The sequence below is a fragment of the Melospiza melodia genome, chromosome 29, assembly GCF_035770615.1.
Source record: "Melospiza melodia melodia isolate bMelMel2 chromosome 29, bMelMel2.pri, whole genome shotgun sequence".
Lineage (NCBI taxonomy): Eukaryota > Metazoa > Chordata > Aves > Passeriformes > Passerellidae > Melospiza > Melospiza melodia.
Genome location: NC_086222.1, coordinates 1222372 through 1244341, shown reverse-complemented (window position 1 = coordinate 1244341; position 21970 = coordinate 1222372). Strand labels below are relative to the sequence as shown.

The 21970-nt window shown below is 63.9% G+C and overlaps 3 protein-coding genes across 4 annotated transcripts; 1 reads left to right on the top strand and 2 right to left on the bottom strand.

Annotated features, from left to right (window-relative positions):
- Positions 1-68: 68 nt before the first annotated feature.
- Positions 69-7834, bottom strand: TMPRSS4 (transmembrane serine protease 4). The gene is made up of 12 exons (XM_063178421.1): positions 7777-7834; positions 4080-4110; positions 3834-3947; positions 3570-3722; positions 3353-3482; positions 2661-2762; positions 2532-2572; positions 1986-2145; positions 1308-1474; positions 1092-1187; positions 865-1004; positions 69-735 (listed from the first exon to the last, which is right to left on the bottom strand). The coding sequence occupies exons 1-12, from the start codon at positions 7777-7779 to the stop codon at positions 349-351; spliced, it is 1524 nt and encodes a 507-aa protein (XP_063034491.1). The 5' UTR covers positions 7780-7834; the 3' UTR covers positions 69-348.
- Positions 7835-9689: 1855 nt separating this feature from the next.
- On the top strand, positions 9690-14939 carry SMIM35 (small integral membrane protein 35). Of its 2 annotated transcripts, XM_063178420.1 has the most exons (6): positions 9690-9846; positions 10228-10409; positions 13155-13271; positions 13705-13738; positions 13869-13998; positions 14161-14939. In XM_063178420.1, exons 1-5 carry the CDS (start codon positions 9704-9706, stop codon positions 13972-13974), a joined length of 582 nt encoding a protein of 193 aa, XP_063034490.1. In that variant the 5' UTR covers positions 9690-9703; the 3' UTR covers positions 13975-13998; positions 14161-14939. The 2 variants fall into 2 exon arrangements, with proteins under 2 accessions (XP_063034490.1, XP_063034488.1); XM_063178418.1 differs by lacking the exon at positions 13869-13998 and having other exon boundaries at positions 9693-9846.
- A 2370-nt stretch (positions 14940-17309) lies between these two features.
- Positions 17310-21252, bottom strand: IL10RA (interleukin 10 receptor subunit alpha). The gene is made up of 7 exons (XM_063178417.1): positions 21171-21252; positions 20276-20396; positions 20010-20188; positions 19181-19341; positions 18720-18870; positions 18437-18561; positions 17310-18335 (listed from the first exon to the last, which is right to left on the bottom strand). The coding sequence occupies exons 1-7, from the start codon at positions 21232-21234 to the stop codon at positions 17412-17414; spliced, it is 1725 nt and encodes a 574-aa protein (XP_063034487.1). The 5' UTR covers positions 21235-21252; the 3' UTR covers positions 17310-17411.
- Between the last annotated feature and the right edge of the window lie 718 nt (positions 21253-21970).

The window sequence follows — 21970 nt, the reverse complement described above, 5'->3', positions numbered from 1 at the left end:
GTGTTTGTTTAGGTCTGGGGGGTGGCTGAGTAAAATAATCCTGCAGGAGGAAGGCTCGGGAGGCTGAGTGAAAAACAAATCCTTTCCTTTAATGGGGATGGAGGGAGGGTGTAGAGCACAAACATCATTTCTCTCTGTACAACAGGAGCGAGCTGACAGCAGCCTGGCCCCCCAGGAGCCATCCTGCCACAGCGGGGTCAGCACAGGGCAATAAATTAATCCTCCTCTGGAAGGGAGCTGGGGCCAGAGAGATTTCTTCAGTGGCCGCCACTCCGAGTCACCCTTTGCCTCCTTGGCTGGGCCCTGGCACCCTCAATCACAGCTGCCACGAGGCGTTGGGAGCCTTGCTCACCTTCCGTGGCCGGAGATCGTGGCCCTGCTGCTGCCAGAGCCAGGGCAGAGGGTGGGAGGGGAGGCTGGGGGCAAGGAGCGACCCGTTCCGGCAGGTCTCAGAGCTCCGACTGCGGGGAGAGAGAGGCACAGAGGGCATTGAGGGCTCTGGAAGGGCGGCCAGAACAAGAGCAAAGCGGCAGAAGTGTCCCTTCGGGGGCAGCTCAGCGAAGGGAGCTGCAGGACGGCACTGACCCTGCGCACGGCGTAGATCCAGTCCAGGTAGGCACGGACGCTGGTGTAGACTCCAGGTGTGCTGGGGGTGCCGCAGCCCTGGCCCCAGCTGACGATGCCCACGACCTGCCAGTGCCCTCCCGAGTAGAGCAGGGGCCCGCCGCTGTCCCCCTGGCAAGGACAGACCCTCAGGATGGCCCCACGGAGCCACAGCCGTGCCCAGAGCAGCTCTGCCCTCCCAGGAGCTGCGGCACAGGTGGATATGAACCCAGCCAGCCCCTGGCCAGCCCTGCCCCGCACCTGGCAGGTGTCCACGCCGCCCTGGGGCAGCCCGGCGCACAGCATCCTGTCGGTGACATCGCCGTGGTACGCGGCCAGGTTACAGCTCTGTGCATCAATGAGCTCCACCTCAGCCTGCTGCAGGCGCTCCGACAGCTTCCCTGGGGGACACACGGCCTCTCAGAGGGACCCTCTGCTCCTGCTGGGGCTCTGCCTCGTCCCTGCCACCCCCGGGCTGTGCCACTCACCGTGCTCCTCTGTGTAACCCCAGCCAATCACCCACAGGGGGGTGCCCGGCACCAGCTCCTCATCAAAGTAGGGCAGGCAGATGGGCTTGGTGCTGTCTGGAAAGGAGATGGGAGGGGGGCCCAGGCTGGCTGGGGACAGCCACCAGCTGGGCACCCGCTCGGTGCCACACTGCGCATTGCCGTTCCAGCCAGCAGGGGACATTCTGCCAGGCCCACCTGAGTCGTGCACGGGGGAGCGCAGCTTCACCAGGGCGATGTCGTTGTCCTTGGGGGACGCGGGGGTCACCTCGGCCAGGAACACCTTCTCCACGGCGATGGTGGCAGCGCCCGACAGCAGGTCCGAGCCGGCCTTCACACGCCAGCTCTGGATGATGGGGTTGTTCCTGGGCACAGAGAGCGCTGCTGTCACCTGCGGGGACAGCCCGGAGCCCCCTGCCAGCCCAGAGCCCCCTGCCAGCCCAGGGCCCCCTGCCAGCCCAGAGCCGCCTGCCAGCCCCAGAGCCCCCTGCCAGCCCCGGAGCCCCCTGCCAGCCCCGGAGCCCCCTGCCAGCCCCAGAGACCCCTGCCAGCCCCATTGCTCGGTTGGTCTCAGCGAGCATAGAGAGGTATCATATTATAGAGCAAATAAGGTACAGAGGTTCCTGGGTGATTGCCAGAGTGCTGAGGGTGCAGTTACCGCTGAGGAGGACAACGGAGAGGAGGATAATTGCTAGGGTGACCTCACAGCAGATATTGAGTTCCTGCCCATAGTGTCCCAATCAGGGTGCACTTTGGATTGGAAGCTCAGCCTGACCATGGGATGGAGTGCACTGCTAAGCTCGGCATGGCGGATGGGAGGAGCAGGCCCGGGCTGGCAGGAGATCCAGCAGCGCCCTGCGGGCGGTGCTCACTCACTTGAAGCAGTGCGCGGCCGTCAGCACCCAGCCGGGCGCGATGATGCTGCCCCCGCAGATGTGCTCCTTCCTGTACTGCAGGCTCACCTGCCAGGGCCACGCCTCGATGGCGGCCGGGCTGCCCCCCAGCACCCGCGGGGTCCGCACGCTCTGCCCGCAGTCTGTGGGGACACGGGGACACGGCAAGGCCGGGGACAGCAGCGTGCCCACAGCGCCTCATCCCCACAGCGCTGCTGTCACCCCTCGTGCCCAGGCTTGTTAGAAGGGGTCCAGCCGCCCCCTGCCTGCTCCAGCCCCCCGGAGAATTAAACTGATAATTAGTTTAATCAGGGTAATTTGCCGGTAAAGGTAAAGCTGGGTAAGCCTCCCTTAGGTGTTTCATGGCTGGGAGGTTTGTGCTGGCGTAACGAGGTGAGCAGTAATTAAATCCATCTTTCCTCGTGCAAACGCCGTGGAACGGGCTTGGGATGGAGCCACATTCCCACGGGGCCGTGCCAGGAGAGAGGCCCCGGTGCCCACAAGGGCCGGGCACCACGGTGGTACTTACTGGAACAAAAGAGTGACACAACCAGCCCCGAGAGGCATTTCCTGCAGGAGGAAGGAAGAGAGCTGGGTTTGGCTGCCCTGCCAGGCACCACCACAGGCTCCCGATGGGGTGCACACCGTCCCCACTCACCTGCCTGGCTCCAGCACCTGGAGGCTCCCGTTGCTCAGCACGACCTCGCGGGGAGGCAGAGGCTGCCCCGCGCTCACCTCCACGCCCTGGAAAGTTGGGGTGCTGGGAGACATGAGGGGACAGGGCTTCAGGTGTGGGGGAGCACAGGCGCTGGATCCCATAGGAAAAAGGGGCTTCTGTGGGACAGGGGTGCCAAAGTGGGGATGTCACAGCCCGGGAACAGGGAGGGGAGAGAATTCCCTGCCATGCAGAGGAGTGAGCAGGTGGCTCTGGGAGAACTCAGGGGGCTCCTTGCTGTTGGGACCTGGAAAATGCCAGGTTTGACTCAGTCTGGACTCCTGCAGTGGCTCAAACACCAGAACCCATCTTAAAAGGGATGAGCCTTGCTCCCCAGGTGAGCTGTGCTGATGCCCTGGGCTGCTCTGGGGAGGGCAGGGCTGCAGGTAGGGGGCATGGAGGCAGGGCAGGGGCAGGGCAGGGTGCCCACAGGCTGTGACAGAGCTGGGCACAGCACTCTGCTCTCACAGGAGGCTGCCAGGCTCTGAGCCAGCTCCTGGGCACCCACAGAGTGCTCTGTGTGCTGGGGACGGGCTGAAACCATTAGTGCAGAGCTCTGAGTGCTTCACAGAGCAGCAGAGCCCCGCTCCAGAGCAGCTTTTAGGAAAGAGGAAGCAGGGCAAGCAGCCAGGTACCTGCTGTAGCCCATCTGCTCACAGGCAGCTCTGGCCAGCGCCGGGGTGAAGTGGTCGTGGCACACACAGGACCAGGTGCCCGTGTGGCTCTGGAGCACCTGCAGGATGGATCTGTCTTTGGACACGCGGGCTGCAGGCAGACACACGGTCAGCTTTGGCATGGGATGGATGCAGCAGCCCGGGCCCCCCGAGCTGTGATGGGGTGTCCTGCACTCACCCCCGGCTGGTGGCCCCTCGGAGAACCACTGGGGACAGTTGGCCTCGTCCTCGCCCTGCAGACAGTCCAGGTGCCCGTCGCACACCTGCTTCAGCGGCACCAGCTTCAGGGGCTGCTTGCAGAACAGGTAGTGGTGGTCCAGGTAAATCTTCACTGCGGGAGAGGGGGGCTCAGTGCTGAGCCCCAGCTCCTGGGCAGGGAGCTGGGTCTGTGCTGGCCGAGCCCTGGCCGTGGGGAAGGGGGGGCGGAGGGCAGGAGCTGTACCCAGGAACCCGATGGCCACCAGGCAGGCCAGGGTGAGCACCACGGCCAGGACGAGGATCCCGACACGCTTGAAGGAGTCTGATGGCCTGGAGGATTTGGGTCTCGTGTAGGGACCTGAAACACAGAGGAGAGCGGCCAGGTCAGCCTGGCACCTCGTGTAGGGACCTGTAACACAGAGGGGCATGGCCCTGCATGGCCAGGCTCAGCCTGGCACCTCTCATCCCCCCCAGCTCCCTGCCGTGTTACCTCTGCCGTTGAGCCGCTCCGAGGCCGAGTCCTGCAAAGCAGAGAGGAAAACAGTGGTGAGCTGAGACTCAGAGAGCAGCTGGAAGGTTGGAGAGGCAGCTGCAGCCGGGGTGGTTGGGCCCGTGGTGAGCTCACAGCCCAGGGAGGGCAGCAGGGACGAGCAGGGACACTGCCCCGACCTTCACCTGAGGTGACTTCAGAGCTGCCAGGAATGGCTTGTGCTGCTGCGGTGGCAACACCCAGCTCTGGGTCACCCAGGGTCACCCGCCGCCGTGTTCCCATAGACACCACCTGTGCAGTTCCAGTAAGTGGCTCCCAGCGGCACAGAGTTACTGTCATTAACACACCTGAGGCTTGAAAAGTCACAGGTGTTGCGAAAGAGGCGCTCCCTGGTGAGCAGAGACACCCTGAGTCAAAATACACACGCCTGCGGGGCCGCGGCACCGGGCATGTCACCGCGGGGGGGTTGTGGCTCCGGCAGGGTCACAAGGGGGTGGCACAGCCCGGGCGCTCCTGCCGGGCCGCAGGGACACCGGAGGAACCAGCCCGAGCCAGGGGAACCTGCGCTGCCAGGGCGGGGAGGGCTGTGCCGCTGCTAAGAGACGGGGCAAACACAGCCGGGGCTGCGCGGGGCATGAGTCAGGCACCGATCCGCTCGAGCTGCTCGGAGTTATCTCAGAATTGTCCTCCTGGAGCGGCTCCTCGTACGAGAAACCCCGGCCGTGGGCGGGCAGGCGCTGTGAGCCCGTGGTGGGTGGGCTGGAGCCCCCTCGGGAGGCTCAGGGGGGCACTGCCGGGGTCTGCTCCGTGATTTCCAGCCGCGCTTGTGCCGTGCCGCAGAGCAGCCCTCTGGAAAGGTGGTCCTGCTGCGCTGAGCCTGCTCCCTGCCAGCCCCAGCGAGCTCCTCTCTGCTGCTGCTGCTGCTGCTGCTGGGCTCGGCCACCGCAGGTAAGCCCAGGATTTTGCATGAGCACAGGTAAGGGGGTTAAACCCGCTGTGATGAACCCACAGGTCCGGGTGCACGATCCAGGAGGGTTTGGGAGCCTTTGCTCCAAGAGCAGCACAGTTGGGAGATGTTTGTCACACCAGAGGGGAGCAGAGGTCCCTGTGCCATCCCAGGGCTCAGAGGCCTGGCACAGCAGTGTGGGGGCCCTGGGGCTGTGTGCCAAGGTCAGAGGAGAGGGGAGCCCTCTGTGCCCGGGTCACGGTGCCAGGGCATGCTCAGCCATGCACACACACCCTTCCAGCAGGGTTTACAGCCGGTGCCAAGCCATTATCCCTGGGCTGGCACACAAAGGCAGGCTGGCTGGTGAGCCAGGAGCTGTCGCCTCCCTGCCATGTCCCTGCAGCATGGCTGGGGCTTGGGGACAAGCAGTGGCCTGTGCAGGGGAGGGCCGGCTCCTGCCTGGTGCCGTGTGGCCGTGTCCCAGCACGCTGGAGTCTGGCTCCTTGAGGAAGGGCCAGCAGCCTTCCCAAAGCCAGGCTCAGCTGGCACCCGTGCCCAGTGCGGGCAGCCTGTGCCAATTCCCCACCCCTGCAGGGCTCTGGGGTGCAGAACCTGTTTCGTGGTGCCAGGGAGCTGCTGGAGCAGGAGGGCAGGGTGGGCAGGGAACCCGGGTCCTGCATCTCCCACCTGGCTGCCCCTCCTGAGCCACCTCTCTGCAGAGAAGGGAAGAGCTCCCGAGGCTGGGGAGTTCTGTAATGCTGCCCCAACCTCTGCCAGCCCAGGGCACGTGGGGCTGCTCCTGCCTCATGCTGACCTCCTGTGTCACCTGGGCCTGGGCTGGGCACCTCCTGGATAATGGGATCCTAACGGTTCCCTGTGGGAATGGACCGGGTTGGGATGGATCCTGCAGGGCCCTCTGCAGCAGCACGGCTGCTCCTCTGTCCCCACAGGGCCCAGAGCTGTCCCCACAGGGCCCAGAGCTGTCCCCATCACGTCAGACACTGCCCAGAGCTGTCCCCACACTGCCCAGAGCTGTCCCCATCAAGCCATCCACTGCCCAGAGCTGTCCCCATCACCTCAGACACTGCCCAGGGCTGTCCCCATCTCCTCAGACACTGCTCAGAGCTGTCCCCATCACCTCAGACACTGCCCAGAGCTGTCCCCATCACCTCAGACACTGCTCAGAGCTGTCCCCATCACATCAGACACTGCTCAGAGCTGTCCCCATCACTCAGACACTGCCCAGAGCTGTCCCCATCACCCCATCCACTGTCCAGAGCTGTCCCCATCACATCAGACACTGCTCAGAGCTGTCCCCATCACCCCATCCACTGCCCAGAGCTGTCCCCATCACCCCATCCACTGCCCAGAGCTGTCCCCATCTCCTCAGACACTGCCCAGAGCTGTCCCCATCACCCCATCCACTGCCCAGAGCTGTCCCCATCAAGCCATCCACTGCCCAGAGCTGTCCCCATCTCCTCATCCACTGCCCAGAGCTGTCCCCATCACCTCAGACACTGCCCAGAGCTGTCCCCATCACCCCATCCACTGCCCAGAGCTGTCCCCATCTCCTCGTCCCCTGCTGGGCTCCTTTCCAAGACACCAGGTTGGGTGTGGATGCAGATGAGATGGGTGGTTATTGGGTTTTGGGATTTTTTTTGCATTTTCTTCAGTCCATGAATCTGCTCAGTTCCAAAGGGATCCGGAGCTTGGGGCTGCCTCTCTGTGACTCCTCTCCAGCCCCAGCACGAGCAGGAGCTGCACTGGTTAAATCCACAGCCAGGGCAGGGGCGAGGCCCATTATTTCCTGCAGAGTTCCGTGCTACCGTGACCGATTGAGCTCCCTTGCTGCGCTCTCCTGAGCTCTCCGTGGCACCGCGGCCGTGCCAGCCCCAGCCGTGCCCGTGCCCGTGCCAGTGCAGGGGCCGTGCAGTCCTGCAGAGCCTCTCCCCGCTGTGAGCCGGGATCCGTGCAGGGTGTGCTGAGGGCTCTGTCCCTCCCTCGGGAGCAGCTCTGCTCCCTCACCCCGCCGAGCTTCTCAGGGCGATGCGATTGCGGGGGTGACTCCTCGGCCGGGGGATTTACCCCGTGGGTGTGTGCAGGCGCTGCAGGGCAGCTCCCCACCCTGCAGGCCTCGTGTGCAGCTGTGCTGCTGCTGCCGGGGTGTTGGCAGTGCCCGGCGAGCCCGGCCATACCCCTGTGCCCTCCTGGGGAAGTGTCCCCCTGCCAGGGAGGGCCTGCCCGGGCTTTGGGTGCTCTACCTGCCCCGATGCGTCCCCGGTGCTGGGCAGAGGCACTGAGGGCTGGGAGGGCATGGCTCTCCCCCGGGCAGTGCCCAGGAGGGGGATCAGACCCTTCAGGAGGTGCTGTTCCCCTTGGCATGGGGGGCATTGCCTTGCTTGTCTGTTCCCCAGGCCGGGAAAGGGAAAGGCAGCCCCAGAAATGTGGGAGAGAGAGCTGGGGGCACCCAAGCACCGTGCCCAGGTGAGGAGCAGGGAGAAAACCTTCCTTGGCACCCAAGAACTGTGCCCAGGTGAGGAGCAGGGGAAACCCTTCCTTGGCACCCGAGCTCCGTGCCCAGCCACGGAGGGTTGTGGGGAACAGGGAAAACCCTTCCTTGGCTGCTGGGGAGCAGCAGCTCCCTGGCTCCGGCTGCTCCATCCCCTCAGCGCCGCTCCGGGCTGGGGGCACGGGGTATTCGTGGGGCCGGTGCCCATCCCGGGGCCGGGGGCAGCGCTGCCACAGACTCACCATGTCCGTGCAGCTCCGGCGGGGTCCTTTGCCCGCAGAATGCCGGCGGCTGTGCCCGGTGCGGGCCCGCGGAGGCTGCGGCTGCCCTGGAGCCGGCCCGCGGTGCTCCGCAGCCCGTGCCCTGCGCTCCGTGCCCGCTCCGTGCCCACGCCGCGCTCGCACTGGGGCAGCGCCGCCCCGGCCCTCCTTAAAACCCACAAGGAGAGTTGTGAAACAGGAATTCTGGTTTGTATGGTAATACAACACCGGTCTATCAGCAGCACCATCACCTGCGCTAATCTCCCGAGCATCTGCACCGCAGGTGACTCACCTGCCGGGCTGCTGTCACCAAGCGGCTTATCAGGAGGGAACGGACTGATTTTTCCTGCTCCTCCTGATGATAAGAGGATCCAGGGCCATCCCGTTCTTTGTGCGGCTCTTCCGCGTTGCGCGGGGCTGCTGTCAAGGCGAGGTTCGAGTAGGTGGAGGAGGAAAGGAGCAGAGTTTGTGCTCTGGGTCACTCGGGCTCTGTGTCCCCGCCGGGGCCGGGTCACGGCTGCCAGCGCTGGGGGAGTTGAGGGAAGGCAGGGGGTGCCCGTGGGAGCTGACCCCAGGCTGCAAGGGGGGCACCACGGGGTGCCCTTTTTTGTCTGGGGGCATTACTCGTTGTTTTGTAACTAGATTAATAAATCATAGTTGGAGGGTTGAGAGTCAGTGATTCATCGATTGTCCAGTAGTAGGAGAGCTGTGGGGTGATCTCGGGATGGCTGAGGGTGGTGGATCTGTCATTATCCGGGAATAACCAACCCCTCTGGGATGGAGCCGTCCGCCTTAGCCCGGCAGGATGGGAGGGAGCGCCCAAGGGGGTGAGGGTGCCCAGGGAGCGGGCTGGGCTCGGGGAGGCTGCTGGTGCCCTCTGCCACTCATGCTGGAGGTGCTGGGCGTGCAGGATGTGCCGAGCAGCTGATTACCCCATTCTCCTATGGAAATGCAGCTAATTACCCCCTTCTCCCGTGGAAATGCAGCTTTCCCAATGGCCCTGCTGCTGCTGCCAGTGGCAGAGCACCCACGGCCTGCAGCTCCTCAGGGAGCTGTGCCAGCCCAGCCCTGCCAGCAGGATCCTGCCCATTGCACAGCCTGGCCAGGGATGCTCCTGTGGCTCTGCAGTAAGGGGCACCCTCCCCACACTCACACTGAGATTCCAGCCCCCCTGGGAGGTGTGGGATGTCCAGAGGATGTGGGATCTGCAGCCAGGGATGTAGGGCCCTGTGCTGCTGTGGCAGATTTCAGCTTGAGAAATGTCTCACGGGCTGCACCAGTGGGAGCTGGGCAGGCCTTGGTGCACCTGGCAGGTCCTGGCAGCCTCCCCAGAGCATCCCAGTTCTGCCATGGAAGGCAGAGCAGCCCCGGAGCCATGGCAGGAACAGCCAGTCCTCCCTTGGGGACCCACAGGCCCTGAGGCTGCAGCTGAGCTTTGCAGGTGTTGTGTCACAGCCCCAAAGCCTCCGGGGCTGTGCCACTGTCACCCTTCCCTGCTCTGGGCATGGCACAGCCTTCCGGGCATCTGGCTCTGCTGGGGTCGGGCAGAGGGCAGGCTGGGTTGGCCAGGGCTGAGTGACCATCCCTGAGTCCCACGGACACAGCCCCATCCCATCCCATCCCACCCCACCCCACCCCACCCCATCCCATCCCATCCCACCCCATCCCATCCCATCCCACCCCATCCCATCCCATCCCATCCCATCCCATCCCATCCATCCCATCCCATCCATCCCATCCCATCCATCCCATCCCATCCCATCCCATCAATCCCATCAATCCCATCCCATCCCATCCATCCCATCCCATCCCATCCCATCCCATCCCATCCCATCCCATCCCATCCCATCCCATCCCATCCCTGTCCTGTCCAAGGCAAGGAGCGATCCCACCCAGTTTCCAGCTGTTAATGGTCACAGCTTGTCACTTTTCCCTGCAGCCACTTTTGTCACTTTTCCCTGCAGCCACAGGAGGTTTTCCCTCTTTCTACAACCAGGAGCTGATTCCCAAGAGAAGCTCTGGTTTGGAACTTGGAGGTGACCAAGTAGAGCTGTAAGTGCCTCATTCTGGGATGTGTCTGAGTGGGCACAGCTGCTGAGGGTCCCCCTTGTCCTTCCCTGTCCCCTGAGCCACCCAGCCTGGGTTCTGCGTGGGCCTCTGCCCCTTCCTGGTGCTGGGAGGTGGCATTCAGAGGACACGGCCACTCGGGCACCCTGCCAGGGCTGGGCACACCTGTGCCCAGGCTATCCCTGCCCCTCGAGCTGGGCACACCTGTGTCCAGGCTGTCCCTGCTCCTCGGGCTCCCAGTACTCCCAGTGCTCCCAGTTGAGCCTCTTGCAGCAGTGTGAGGGCAGAGCTGCCCACGCAGGCGGGCTGGGCACGGCGCTGTGCCCTCGGTCGCGGCTGCTGCAGCTCCTCTGCTTTCTCCCCGAGAACCAGTCGGACCAGTGGGCCAGGACTGGAGCCCAGCCTCGCTGCAGGGAGGCAGCCGTGTCACCAGGGGACAGGGGACAGGCAGGACGTGCCAGGCTCCAGCACAGACGGGGCTCAGCAGCAGCTCCGGGCCGGGATAACGAGAGCAGCTCCCGTGGCACAGGACATGGACCCCCGCACAGGTGAGCGGGACATGGACCCTGTACAGGTGAGTGGGACATGGATCCCACACAGGTGAGCAGGACATGGATCCCACACAGGTGAGCAGGACATGGACCCCATACAGGTGAGTGGGACATGGACCCCCGTACAGGTGAGCAGGACATGGAGCCCCGTACAGGTGAGCAGGACATGGAGCCCCGTACAGGTGAGCAGGACATGGACCCCGTACAGGTGAGCAGGACATGGACCCCCATACAGGTGAGCAGGACATGGACCCCGTACAGGTGAGCAGGACATGGACCCTGCACAGGTGAGCAGGACATGGATCCCCGTACAGGTGAGTGGGACATGGACCCCACACAGGTGAGTGGGACATGGACCCCACACAGGTGAGCAGGACATGGACCCCACACAGGTGAGTGGGACATGGACCCCGTACAGGTGAGCGGGACATGGACCCCGCACAGGTGAGCAGGACATGGATCCCACACAGGTGAGTGGGACATGGACCCTGTACAGGGGAGCAGGACATGGACCCTGTACAGGTGAGCAGGACATGGACCCCGTACAGGTGAGCGGGACATGGACCCCGCACAGGTGAGCAGGACATGGATCCCACACAGGTGAGTGGGACATGGACCCTGTACAGGGGAGCAGGACATGGACCCCGCACAGGTGAGTGGGACATGGACCCCATACAGGTGAGCGGGACATGGACCCTGTACAGGTGAGCAGGACATGGATCCCATACAGGTGAGTGGGACATGGACCCCATACAGGTGAGCGGGACATGGACCCTGTACAGGTGAGCAGGACATGGACCCCCGTACAGGTGAGCGGGTGCCTTTGCCCCCCTCAGGGGACAGATCTGGGCTGTTCACGGCACGGGCAGTGCTTTGCTGCCCTCCCTCCCTGCTCCCCATGGGCTGGGGCTCACTGCTGGGTGCTGCGCCCTTGCAGCGCTGCTCAGAGCCGTGCCCAAGGACGTGGGCACCTCTGCTCCGAGGGTGCCAGGGCAGGGACGCCTCCCACACCGGGCACGGGGCAGGGCCCGGGCACGGCGCCGTCACCCTCCCACGGGCCGTGGGCGTGGGGACGGGGCAGTTTCGGCAGCCGGCTGATTCAGGGAGGCTGTTGCAGCACGTTCCTCCGGCCCCGCGGCTCCTCCGTGACTCACGGCTGTCACAGCTCCGCGGCCTCGCCCTGTGCGGGGGTCCCGGGGCTGTCACGGCTCCCTGACCTCTCTTGCCATGTCCGGGGGTCCCGGGGTTCCCTGGCCTCGCCATGTCCGGGGGTCCCGGGGCTGTCACGGCTCCCTGACCTCGCTTGCCGTGTCCGGGGGTCCCGGGGCTCTCTGGCCTTGCCATGTCCGGGGTCCTGGGGCTGTCACGGCTCCCTGACCTCGCTTGCCATGTCCGGGGGTCCCGGGGTTCCCTGGCCTCGCCATGTCCGGGGGTCCCGGGGCTCTCTGGCCTTGCCATGTCCGGGGTCCTGGGGCTGTCACGGCTCCCTGACCTCGCTTGCCATGTCCGGGGTCCCGGGGCTCTCTGACCTCGCCATGTCCGGGGGTCCCGGGGCTCTCTGGCCTCGCCCTCTCGGGGGTCCCGCTCTGCCGCTCGCCCCTGCCCCAGCAGGCGCATTGGCCACCCAGGATGCTGAGCCGTGCCAGGAGGGCCGGCTGGCAGGGAAAGGAAGGGCAGGGCAGGTCCCGCTCCTCCCCGCGATCCCCGGGAGCTGCGGCCGGCGCTCCGCGGCTGTTTGTCCGTCCCGCCGGGCGGAGCGGGCGCTGCGGGCTGCCGGACGCGCCGGGGCCGCGCTCGCCGTGTAAACACCGCGACCACAGGGGAAATGTTCTCACTCCGCTGGCATCTGCCTAAATTTAGCCGCTCTTAGGTCATCCCCTTCCGCTGTCTCCTCGGTGCCGCATCGATTCCCGTCCCTGTGCCCTCCTGGCCGTGCTGGGGGCAGTGCCCAAACCCCCTGTGCCCTCCTGGCCGTGCCCAAACCCCCTGTGCCCTCCTGGCCGTGCCCAAACCCCCTGTGCCCGCCTGGCAGTGCCCAGACCCCCTGTGCCCGCCTGGCCGTGCTGCAAACAGTGCCCAAACCCCCTGTGCCCTCCTGGCCGTGCCCAGACCCCCTGTCCCCTCCTGGCCGTGCCCAGACCCCCTGTGCCCGCCTGGCCGTGCCCAGCAGAGCTGTCCGCGCAGGAAGCGATGCTCAGGGGCTGTGCCCGGCCCCTCGGTGCCCTGGCAGCCCCGGGGCATTGATCGGCGCTGGGTTGTGCCGGAGGGCAGGGATGGGGCCGCACGGATCCCGCACGGATCCCGCACGGATCCCGCACGGATCCCGCGCAGCCCCGGCCGCCTCTGTCCCCGCCCGGCGCTGGCGGAGCCGCTGCTGGTGCTGAGCGAAGCATCCTCTAGAGGGAACTGCCGGCCCAGGAATGCTCCAGCGCCGCCGGGAAAGGAGCAGCGCCCCGCGAGCGGTGGGGACACAGCCCGGTCAGGGCGGCCACCTCCGCTCCCAGCGACCGTCCCACCCGGGGACAGCGGGGGTCTCCGGCACGGGGCTTTGGGGACAGCAGAGATGGTTGTGCCGCGGTGCTGGCAGCCCTGCGGCGGGGAAAGCTCATGCCGGAGGGTTGTACCCCCGCTCCCGGCTGTCCTGGGCCCTGCAGGGGACAATGGGGACCCTGCAGGGGACAATGGGGACCCGCAGCCCCCCGGGGCTCTGTGTGCACAGCCCCTCCTGCCTCTGCTTTCCAGGACAAGAGCCCGTCAGGGTCCTCGGGGTTGTCTTGGGCATCGGGCTGGCCCTGCTGATCCTGGCCAGCTTTGGCTACACCTTCATCCGCTGGTACCGGCGGGGACACTGCCAGCGCCGTGAGTGGGACAGGGCAGGGGACAGGGGATGGGATGGGGGGACAGGGCAGGGGACAAGGGGACAGGGAGATGGAACAGGGTGACAGGGAAAGGGATGGGGGGACACGGCAAGGGATGGGGGGGCAGGGCAAGGCAGGGGGCTCAGGGAATGGGGGCATGGGGCAGGGGACAGGGGGATGGGGGACACGGCAGGGGGCTCAGAGCACTGGGCTGCAGGGCCTGTGGTGTGGGGAACACGGGAGATGGGAACCCCTGGTGCAGGGGGCTCAGGGCAAAGCTGGGGGCACCCTGGGGTGAGGAGGAGCATGCACAGCAATGTCCTGGTGCTCTCCTGCTGCTCGTCCCCACCCTGCCCCTCACAGCAAAGCAAAGGTGGGTTCACAGCAGCACACGGCTCTGACTCCTCTCCCTCCTCTTCCTCGTGCCTCCCCAGGGCCTGACTTTGTCTTCAGCCTCTACCACTCGAGGTGAGTGACACCATGGGGGGACCAGGGCAGGCTGGCACCTCCCTTTGTGCAGTGCCAGGGTGCCACAGGAGGAGGCAGGGGCTGCAGGAGGAGGGTCTGCTGCTCGGTGACCCCCGTGCTGTCCCTGCAGCGGGCTGGGCTCGGTGGCACTGCAGCCGGTGCCACCCTTCAGCATCAGCGGCTCGCTGGGCACCTCGGGCAGTGCCTACGAGCCCTTCCACAGCCAGAGGCCGTGAGGGGAGAGCTGGGCTGCTGGACAGGTAAGAAGGACATCCCCTTGTCCCCCCCAAAGCCTCTGTGCCGCCTGGCAGCCCCTGGGCATCACAGCTTTCCTCAGCACAGCCCGAGGTTTTCCAGTCCTGCCCGTGGCTCTGGGGCTCAGAGGCTTTCCCTGAGCTCTGGGTTTGCTTTTTCCCCCACAGGCCTTGGTTTGTGTTTCCTTTCCTGCAGTCCCAGGCACAGAGGATGGGGCTGGAGCCCGGCTGCTCCTGCAGAGCTCCCCCTCTCTGCCTCTCACCCACAGCCCAGCACCAACAGAGAAAGCAACCAAAACTGCCCGGGGGGAATTCCTCCGCTCTCACTTCTGTAAGAAACAGCCCCTGAATTTGTTGGATTTCAAGCCAAATGGCCACGGTGCAGTTTCTGTTGATGAAAAACCTTCCCAGGATCACAGAATCCTTGGGGCTGGAAGGGACCTCTGGTCCAACCGCCCTGTGCCCAAGGTCACCTGGAGCAGGTGACACAGGAACGTACCCAGGTGGGTTTGGAACATCTCCAGAGAGGGAAACTCCACGGATTCCCTGGGCATCTCCTCCACCTGCAGTTCCCTCACTGGGTCCCTGCGGCCAGGAGTGCACAGGAGGTGCCTGGGCCGGCGCTGGTGCTTGGGATGGAGGAAGAGGATGCAGCTTTGTCCAGGATTCCTCAGCATCCTGCAGAAAACAGCACATTCCCCACGGCTCAGAGACCTCCCAGCCTCCTGCACCCCCAGGGCCCTGGCACCAGGCTGTTCCTCAGGGAACTAGCTGAGGAGCAGCCCCAGAACCGGGTGAGTGCATTGGTGCAACTGCAGAAAACACCGAGAGGAAATGGGAAATCTGTCTCAGACCTCCTCCTCCTCCTCCTCCTCCATCCAGTACCTGCACCCACATGGATGGAAGTTGGTTGTTCACACTCCCAGTGCAAGGAAAGACCTCAGAAAGCCCCCGTGGATGTTCCTCCTGGATTTTTGGTGCCATTTGCCTTCATTTTCAGCAGAAGAAGGGGCTGTGAAGTGCCCGGAGCACAGGAACAGCCCTGGGGATGTTCTGTGGCCACAGAGAGGGGCCCTGCTTGGCCAGGGGGGCTGGTGAGGCACGGGGGGACCATTTCTTGGGACCATTTCTTTGCAAGTTTCTCTCAGAAGAAAAAGGAAAAACTCACGAGAGCCACGTGGCTGTGTGCGTAGGGAAACCAGTGAGGACAGAGTGGGATTTCCAGGGAAATTTCAGATTTCAGAGGGACCAGCTGTGCTCTCGGCCACCGAAACTGAACGCTGTGGTCTGCGGCTTTCTCCTGGCTGCAAGGAGACCTCTGGCTGCTCAGGGGAAGGGGAAATGCAGCTGCCGGGGGCTGGGAGCCCTCGGTGTGAGCAGGACCCAGCAGAGCCCTGCGTGAGTGACGCAGGATCCGCCCGTGGGGCCCGACGTCAGCGGCGTTCAGAAGAAAAACAAAAAAAAAAAGCCACGTTTTTGATGACTGCGTTTTCCAGAGGAAGTTGTAAAAAAATAAAAAAGAAAGCAAAAAGTTTTAACCCTCGAAATGCACAGAGGAGAAGAGATGGGGCCAGCGGAGGGACAGGAGGAGGCTCCCAGTGCCCTCCACGTCCCTGTGGGATGCAGGGATGGATCTCACGTGTGAGCAGTGCCATGTAAGATGTAAGAGAAGGAAACACAAAGGATCAGCCCTCTTTTCCTGCCTGAGCTGGAAAAGCTGAAAAGAAACCCAAAAACCCCTTCACCTGAAAACCACATTCCCCCAGGAGGGTTTCCCACCCTGAAGGTTCCTGGAACTGACTTCTGGAAAAACTTCCCTGAGACCTGGAGGAGCTGCTGGTGATCTCACCCTGTTTCCACTCTGATGACAGCTGTTCACAGAACCGATTTGTTTGGAAAAGACCTCTGAGGTCACGGAGCCCAACCCATGACCAAGCACCACGTTGCTGAGCAGAGCCCTGGCTCTCACCTTTCCTCCCTCCCTGGGTTTGATTTGTCCTCCTGTCCTTCCCTGGGGCTGTCCCATGGGGTGTGCATCCCTGTGGGACCACTGGGAGCAGCCCAGCTCCTTTTCCCCGCTGCTCCTCTGCTGATTGCCCCCACAAATTCCCCAGGAACTCCTGGAGACCTGCCTTGGTTCTCCATTTTCCCAGTTGTGACGTGGAAACTCTCCTCCCCACACGAGGCAAAGGCACATTGCGTCCTGCTGATGGAGAACATCCAAATCTGGAAACAGACAGCTCAGCTTGGCCTCAGGAGAGGATAAACAGGCAAATAGACCAAATAAATAATACATCCTTTCTGTATTTACAAATGAAATGCAATAAATAGTGTCTGTGTCCAAGAAGGACAGAACACAGACCATAGTGTGGGTAAGAGTGCCCTGGCTCGTGCAGGGGCTGTGGGTGCATCCCAGGTGCTGCCCTGGGCTCCCCCAGGGGTCTCTGTAGGGTCAGGAAGGGCTCTGGGTCCATCCCTGGGGTCAGGAAAGGCTCTGGGTCCATCCCTGGGGTCAGGAAGGGCTCTGGGTCCATCCCTGGGGTCAGGAAAGGCTCTGGGTCCATCCCTGGGGTCAGGAAGGGCTCTGGGTCCATCCCTGGGGTCAGGAAGGGCTCTGGGTCCATCCCGGGGGTCAGGAAGGGCTCTGGGTCCATCCCTGGGGTCAGGAAAGGCTCTGGGTCCATCCCTGGGGTCAGGAAGGGCTCTGGGTCCATCCCTGGGGTCAGGAAGGGCTCTGGGTCCATCCCGGGGGTCAGGAAGGGCTCTGGGTCCATCTCTGGGGTCAGGAAAGGCTCTGGGTCCATCCCTGGGGTCAGGCAGGGCTCTGGGTCCATCCCTGGGGTCAGGAAAGGCTCTGGGTCCATCCCTGGGGTCAGGCAGGGCTCTGGGTCCATCCCTGGGGTCAGGAAGGGCGCTGGGTCCATCCCGGGGGTCAGGAAAGGCTCTGGGTCCATCCCTGGGGTCAGGAAGGGCGCTGGGTCCATCCCTGGGGTCAGGCAGGGCAGGAGCCCCGTGCTGCCAGCAGCAGGGTGCTGATGTCAGCCTGCCCTCAGTCTGTGCTGTGAAAGGCTGGGATGGCACCGGGAGCGGCCCAGGACAGGGGGAAGTGGAGGCACAGGACCAGCCCAGCCCCCAGAGTGGCCCTGCAGCCCGTGCTGGCGAGGCAGGGTGCCCTGGGTGTGTCCTGGGTGTCCCGAGGAGGTGGGGATGAGCCCCCCAGCACAGCCCATCCCTGTGTCCCCTTAGCCGGGGTGGCTGCAGGGGTGCCCCCAGCAGGGCTGGGACAGCAGCCCCAGCAGGGGCTGAGCTGGTGCTGCTGTGTCACAGCTGTGCTGGCACCGTGCACATGCAGGTCAGGAGTAGCTTATCCAGTGGCATTCGAGGTAGTTGGGTCGCAGCCCGGGCTGGTGGCCCCAGGGTCACAGGCGGCTGTCCTTGCTGTCCCCCCCGAGCTGGCCCCGGGGCTGGGCGGGCAGCGGGACCCAGCTGGAGCCGAGGCCGGGCAGCAGCCCCGGGAAGGCAGTGTTGTTGAAGATGTGCAGGTCGAAGGGAGTTTTCAGATCGGGGCTGCCTTTGGAGGTCAGCGGAGCCCCTGGGGCTGCCCAGCTCAGCAGGGTGGGCACCTGGGGCCCCAGCTGGCTGGAGAAGTCACCGGCAGGATCTCTCCAGGGAGAGAGGGGCTGCGTGAGGGGATGCTCGGGGTTGGACTGCTTCAGGTACCCCTTGGCCACAGCCAGCTCACAGCACTCCATGTCCAGCGCAGTGTCAGTGCTGCCCAGGTCCTGCAGGGACCCCGCACAGCCCGGGAGGGGCTCTCCCTGCCCCGGGGCCCTCTCTGGCCCCACGGTGCCCTTGGACTGCTGCAGGTACCCCCGGAACTCCACTTCAGCCTGGCCAGGGGCAGGGCACAGCCCTGGGCTGGTGTTCGCACTGCCAGAGGAGCAGCCAGCAGCAGGGCAGGGGCTCCCCAAGCCCACCCCGCTGTCCTCAGCCCTGGGCAGCTGCTGCCTGTAGCCCTGGGGCTCGGGGGCCAAGGAGCAGCTCAGGGAGGAGGAGGAGGAGGAGGATGAGGAGGAAGGGATGTGCAGGCAGATTCCGCTGTCAGTGCTGGTGCCGCTGCTGTCTCTGCTCCCCGTGGGTCCCAGCTGGTCCTTGGGCCATGCTGGCAGCTTCCAGCCCTGCTCCAGGGGCTGCTGGGCTGTGCTGGTGCTGCTGTCAGGGCTGCTGCCCGGCTGGGGCTCCTTGTGGCACAGGAAGAGCTGCTGGATGGGGTCTGCATCCAGGCTGCCCGAGGATGGGGGCTCCTGCTCCACCCAGAGCGAGCTCTGCTTCATGAGGGACTTCTGGGAGGGAGAGGAAGAGGGGAGTGAGCTGTGCTTCATCCCTGGCGGGTGCCTGCCTCTCCCAGCCCTCCCCGAGCCTGCAGGCACTGTCCCTGCCTTACCAGGGCAGACGGTGTCCTCACAGGTCTCCTGATGTAGGTACAGGCCAGCAGGGCCCCCAGGAGCCCCAGCAAGGACAGGGTGATGAAGAAGGAGCTGAGGATGGTCGGGAGGAGCTCTGCACTCCCTGCAAGCGAGGACGTGACCAGGTGAGGGGGAGAGGGGATTCCTCAGTGCACACAGCACCCAGAGGCTGCCCTGGCGTGGATCCCCACACTGCCAGGGCCAGCAGGCTGGGACGGGGGCTCAGCATCCTGAGGTTCCCCCTCCCTGGGTGTCACTTACTGTCCCTGGGGCCGGTGGTGACACACTGCTCATCAGAGCGCATGCTGGGCACGGGCCTGTTGGCCAGGCTGGGCTCCACGCTCAGGCAGTACTCTGTGAGCCAGAACAGCTCCCTGATGGTGAACTCGGTGCTGTTCTTCACCACCGTGATCTGCAACAAACAGCACGGGCTGGAACCCGGGAGCCTCCAGCTCCCACTTCCCTCCCTCCTCCTCTGCTGTGCCCTGGGAGAGTCCCCAGGGTGTGCTGTGGCAACGATGACAGCAGCTAGATCCAGAATTCCCCCAGAGCTGGAAAACTCTGTCATAAAACACGCAGAGAAGCCTCTCTGTGCCGCTGTGGCTGTGACAAAGCTCAGCACTTACTCCTGCCGACACCCCTGCTCTAACAGTCTGTTTTTCCACTTGAGCAGCGCCCTGTGGGACAGACGGGGACAGCACGGGGACTGCCACTCCTCTCACCGTGTGGTTGTCCCGAGTCCTCCGCAGGTACACGTGGTAGCGGCTCATTTCCCTCTGCAGCTCGCTGTTCTCGGGGCTGATGCTCCCGGGGCGCAGCAGCAGCCGCACCTGGATGGAGTTGCCCATCACGGAGAGGCTCTGCCCGGCCAGGCGAGGGCCAGCTGGAAGCAGAGCAGTCACAAGGGCAGGTCAGGGCTGTTTCCTGTTCACAGCCCAGCCCCTGCAGCACCACACTGAGCTGGGACCGTCCCATCCACCTTTGGGCTGCCCCATCGCCCTGCACAGCCCTGCAGGAAGGTGGGGAGGGAAATATCCCAGCTCCCGTTCATCCCTTGGCACTGAGACAGAGTAAAAATCCCCCAGAGTAGAAATCCATTTTAATTTAGGTGAAATATACATCTTAAGTATGTAAGGCCTAAGCTAAAGAGAAAACTGCACCAATAAAAGACAGATAAAGGAGAGACAAGAAGAGACAAATAAAGAAAGACAGAAACTGCTGTAGAAGCAAGTCAACTTGGCCTAAGAATTCTTTCTGATAAAAAAAAGAACTAGCAGCAAATGTCACGGGAAATCCGTAAAAATAAGTATGTATGAACCTATTGTGAAACTGTATGCATGTGTATTTGAACAAGAGGTAAAAAGAGACCTGAAGTTCCCAAAGGTACGCATGCCTTTTAAAGAGAGCAACCTCCGCATGCGTCCAGAGCTGCAATAATAAACAAACCGGCTCTACAAATTTCACAAAGTTGTAGAGTTTTTGACTCCCTCCGCAAAACAGCACCCTGACCCCCCCAGCTCCAGCACAGGCTGCAGACAGAGCCCAAGGCACCTTGCTCTGGCGAGAAGCTTCCAGTCTTTTTCCAGTCGGACGTGATGTTCCCAAGCACAGCCCTGACCCTCGCGTGGTAGCGCTTGCCCGGGTGCAGGGTGTAGTGGGTGAGGTCACAGGAGAGCTCCGTGGTGTTCCAGCACTCGGGGATGGCTGTCCAGGGCATGCCCGTGCCGTAGCTGTGGGAGAAGCACCGTGGGTGAGCAGAGAGCCGGGGCTGGGCAGGGCAGGCCCCGTCGTTGTTACTCCCCCTCGCTGTTACTCACACGATGTACTCCACGTCGTAGCTGGCGTTGCTGGGGCAGCCGTGCCCCGGCTCCCACTGCAGCAGGTGCCAGCCCATCTCCGTGGTGACGTGTACGGAACGGGGCATGGGCAGCTCCTCACCTGTGGGGCACACCTGGGCTCAGGTGGGGCTGCACGGCCCTGCCCCACCTCAGCCCCCAGCAGCCTCGGGACGGCCTCGTGCAGCTTCACCCGTGATGGGTGACGTGACAGCTCTGACCACCACCCCAAAGGTTTCTCTTTCCAGCTTCCAGGATTTGCTCAGCCCCCTCTTCTCCTTCCTCTTTCTTTTATGGGACAGCCCAGCTGGGGTTTCTTGGTGCTTCTCAGCCCCAGGAAAGGAGCTGTATTTGCATCCCCCATCCCCTGCCGCTCGCCACCAGCTCTGTTTGGACTCGGCTTTCCTGTTTTGCTCTTCTGCTGCCTGGGTGAAACCAGACTTTTTCACACCTCCTGCCTGATCTCCGTGTTGTCACCTGGCAGAAAAGCCCCGCTGATGACATCTGACACTTTTTGCTTGCAGGTGTCCCTGGCAGCTGCTGCCTGCTGGCCAACCCCCAGCCCGGTGCCATGTGCCCACTGCCTGTGGCCCGTCACGGGGACAACGGGGACAATGGGGACATGGGGACCAGGGGGGACAGGCGAGGCTGGCGCAACTCACTGAGTCCTGGGGCTCCCAACCAGCAGTGAAAGGCAAGCAGTGAGCGGGGAGCCCTGGCCATGCCCTGCTCCCAAGCGCTGATCTGAGCACTGAGCACCCAGCAAAGGTGTCCAGGCTGTGCCCCCCATCCTATCCCCCATCCCACAGATCCCACCCGGCGCTGCGAGGCTCAGCCCCGGCCAGCAGGGCGATGCAAGCCGGCAGGAGGGACTCACCGTGGGTAGGGCAGGCGAGGAGCAGCGCCAGGCCGAGCGCCAGGGCGGTGCCAGAGGGGACCATGGCCGCTCAGCATCCTCCGTGGCAGCAGCGCAGAGCGGGGCCGGGCTGTGCCCCGGCGGGAGCCGAGCGCTCGTTTTTCCCCCAGGGGCCGGCTCAGTGACGTCTCCGAGGCGTCAGGAAAGTCACCGAGCAGCCACTTCCACTTCTCTTTGCTGTCCACCCACTCACCGCCAGCCTCAGCCTGGGCTGGGCTTTCCGACAGAGCTGGGGAGGAACAGCTCTGGGGCTTTTCTGAGCAGAGCTGGGCTGTGCTGAGAAAGGAGGGCACGAGTAAGGGATGCCTCTGCTGCTTTATTGTGAAATGAGATGATAAAAGCAGGGCACAGGTGAGTGGTAGCACTGAGGGTGACCTGGCACAGGGGTTTTCCTGAGCACAGCTCCGTGTCCTGTCCTGCCAGCAGCTGAATCCAGCCAGGTTCCAGCAGCCCTGCAGCCCCAGGGGGGGGTTCTGGCTCTCCCTGCCTTTGGGCTCAGCCTGCAATTCCCCTTTCTCCATTCCTGGGGCTGAGTGAGACCCTCCGGGCTATCCTGTGTCCTGCAAACAGCCTCACACGGGGGTGGCATTGGAAATCCCGTGTGACACAGGGGCTGCCACTGTCCCCAGGGCTCTGGGAGCCCCCAGGTGAGGCTGTGATCCCATGGCTGTGGGGTCTGGCCCCACGGGGATGTCCTACCCAAATCACCACCCAGCAGACTGTGTGAGTGCTCTGCTTTGCCCCAGAGCTTGCTGGAGGGC

Bases quoted from the DNA above. Each gene is read 5' to 3' on its own strand.
- IL10RA (XM_063178417.1), bottom strand. From the start codon at position 21,234: ATGGTCCCCTCTGGCACCGCCCTGGCGCTCGGCCTGGCGCTGCTCCTC. The intron at 20,397-21,170 runs GTGAGTCCCTCC...TGTGCCCCACAG, and splicing joins CCTCGCCTGCCCTACCCACG to GTGAGGAGCTGCCCATGCCC. The intron at 20,189-20,275 runs GTGAGTAACAGC...CTTCTCCCACAG, and splicing joins TACGACGTGGAGTACATCGT to CTACGGCACGGGCATGCCCT.
- TMPRSS4 (XM_063178421.1), bottom strand. The intron at 1,475-1,985 runs GTGAGTGAGCAC...CTCTGTGCCCAG, and splicing joins ACGGCCGCGCACTGCTTCAA to GAACAACCCCATCATCCAGA. The intron at 736-864 runs GTGCGGGGCAGG...TGTCCTTGCCAG, and splicing joins GCGGCGTGGACACCTGCCAG to GGGGACAGCGGCGGGCCCCT.
- SMIM35 (XM_063178418.1), top strand. From the start codon at position 9,704: ATGGTCACAGCTTGTCACTTTTCCCTGCAGCCACTTTTGTCACTTTTC. The intron at 10,410-13,154 runs GTGAGCGGGACA...TCTGCTTTCCAG, and splicing joins GGACATGGACCCCCGCACAG to GACAAGAGCCCGTCAGGGTC. The intron at 13,272-13,704 runs GTGAGTGGGACA...GTGCCTCCCCAG, and splicing joins GCGGGGACACTGCCAGCGCC to GGCCTGACTTTGTCTTCAGC.